Raw genomic sequence first — 2,324 nt, forward strand, 5'->3', positions numbered from 1 at the left:
GGAGGTGGAGTTTCCACTGATGGAAGAAATGAACGTGGAGTTGCCACGTGTGGAGGAAGTGAAGGTGGAGGAAGTGCAAATGTGGTTGCTGAATAACCACATTTAGATATTGTAGAAGGAAACTTGGTCGAAACAAGTGTTACTGGTGATGCTATTGATAAGGTTAAAGGCGTGATGGAGAAGAAGAAGTATCCACCAAAATACTCAGCAAAACAAATCATTGATGCTATGGAGTTTTTACCTCTCAAGAAGAATGGGAGACCTTGGGGTGAGCCAAAAGATAGATCCATCTTGTTTGGTTACCAATCAGCATGGGCTGCTAGGGTCTGTGCTGCAAAGGTAATATATCAAATTTAATATATGTTATTTTCCTTTTATTATGGATTTTTCATTTTAACAACCAAAATTTTATATTCTTTGTAGTTTTCCGATAAAGCGGTCCCTAAACTAAAGCACCAACAAGGATAGTTTTGGCCGTTGGATAGAGAGCATCCGGATGTGGTAGCCTTGGTAAAAGCTTCGGGGTTATGGTCTAGAATCGAGGCTTTGCAGAAGACCTATGATGTTGTAACTATTTGTGGGTTTAAAGAAAGCTTCTAGCCCGAAACCATGACTTTTCTACTCCCGTTCGGCGAGATGACTATGACTCCAGATGATGCAAAGCAGATTATCGGTCTGGCTTTGGAAGGAAAAGTTGTGTTCGAGGGTTTCAACAATTTTATTCCTTTTGAAGAGCTTTTTTTCTTGGCGAAATACTTTCTTGGGTGGGAAAAACTTGAAGCGGAAGAAGAGTTTGAGATAGGTGGCGGAGCCATGCCTAAGGATAAAAGGTCATTCAGTGTACCAGGTGAACGTCTTGAAACAATTAATATGACAAGGAAGATTAACATGGTTCGTCTGAGGGAGAAGTTTGAGGATTCTGGCTCCAAGACTGTTAGTGGAAAGGTGGTGATGGACAGAGCAAGATCTAGACATACATCTATATCTTACTTGTTGCACTCTCTTGGCACCGTCTTTTTTCCCGATTTCTCAGGAAATAAAGTAAATGCTTGTTATTTGCAGTGGTTGAAAACTCTCAGTCTCGATCCGGAAACAAACGAGGTACCTAGGTACTCGTGGGGAACCGCCCTCCTTGCTAGTGTGATGGAAAATCTTTGCAAAGCTTCTAGGTGGAATATAACACAAATTATAGGATGTGTTGCTCGTATCCAGGTATCTTTTTGTTTCTAAATAACAAATTATTTTTTTACTTTTATACTTTGTGTGTAATATCTTATTTATAATTCTTTTTTCACCGTATGCATGGGCTTACGACCATTTTAAATGCTTGAGGCCTTCTCGGAATAAGAACTGGGCTCTAGAGAAACCTACAGGAGGAAGATACCCCTTTCGAGGGACCCAACACAAGGCTAAAGAGATGGAAATGGTCGACATGAGGAAAAAGTTGGATGCTTTGACAATTGATGATGTTGTTTTTGATCCGTATTTGAAACTTGATGAGGATGGAGAAGATGAAGTTGGTGATAGAGTATTTTCTGATGTGGCGACCTATGTAGGACCTTTGTTTCATTCAACTGGGTTCATCATTTTAGATCCTCGTAGAACGCTCCGTCAAATCGGTAATGTTCAGAGAATACTACCTGAAGACTCTCGTTTTAAATTAAGCGTAGACAACTCCCAATTTAAGGACAAAAATGTCAGATTGACCTATGAACCAGCACCGTCGATCGATCATTGGAATGCTCGCTCTGAAGGAGTAAACCAAATAAGTAGAAGAGCGCTTGAAACTTCTCATGGCACTTCTGTTGCGGATGAGAATTACATGGAATGGTATCAGGATTTGTCTCATCCTTATGTGGAAAATTTGGATCCGGAAGCGAGGAAACACTTCAAGAAGGGAGAGAGTCTGAAATCAAGGACATCAAGGAATGAAGAAAGTGATTAGAGGGACATGATGGTGCGTATACTACTAATTATGTTTGTATATGTTTATTTTGTTATTATTATCTATGAATAATTACAGTTTGTGTATTTGATATGAAAAAATAGGTGGAACGAGTTAATTGGGTGGTTGAGGACATGACCCGTAGGCCTGTCAATATTTGTCCGATATCCGGTATCCGTTTCCGAGTATTCGAGATCCTATAGGATGTTATCCGTTTTATCGGATATCGGATATCGGATCGGATATTTTATCGGATATTTCTTCCTTAACATATCGGAAACGGATTAGACCCCATCCGAAATGTTAATATCCGATAGTATAGGAACTTATTTATAATTTATCCTAATTTCGAGTCTAGTATCGGATATTGCCTCTCCTC

The 2,324-nt window shown here is 39.7% G+C and overlaps 1 protein-coding gene across 1 annotated transcript; it reads left to right on the forward strand.

The window, feature by feature from the left end:
* The first annotated feature begins 609 nt into the window (after positions 1-609).
* Positions 610-1,945, forward strand: LOC113340848 (protein MAIN-LIKE 1-like). Its single transcript, XM_026585905.1, has 2 exons — positions 610-1,212; positions 1,349-1,945. Exons 1-2 carry the CDS (start codon positions 610-612, stop codon positions 1,943-1,945), a joined length of 1,200 nt encoding a protein of 399 aa, XP_026441690.1.
* Positions 1,946-2,324: the final 379 nt, after the last annotated feature.

The sequence above is a fragment of the Papaver somniferum genome, unplaced genomic scaffold, assembly GCF_003573695.1.
Source record: "Papaver somniferum cultivar HN1 unplaced genomic scaffold, ASM357369v1 unplaced-scaffold_24, whole genome shotgun sequence".
NCBI classification, from domain to species: domain Eukaryota; kingdom Viridiplantae; phylum Streptophyta; class Magnoliopsida; order Ranunculales; family Papaveraceae; genus Papaver; species Papaver somniferum.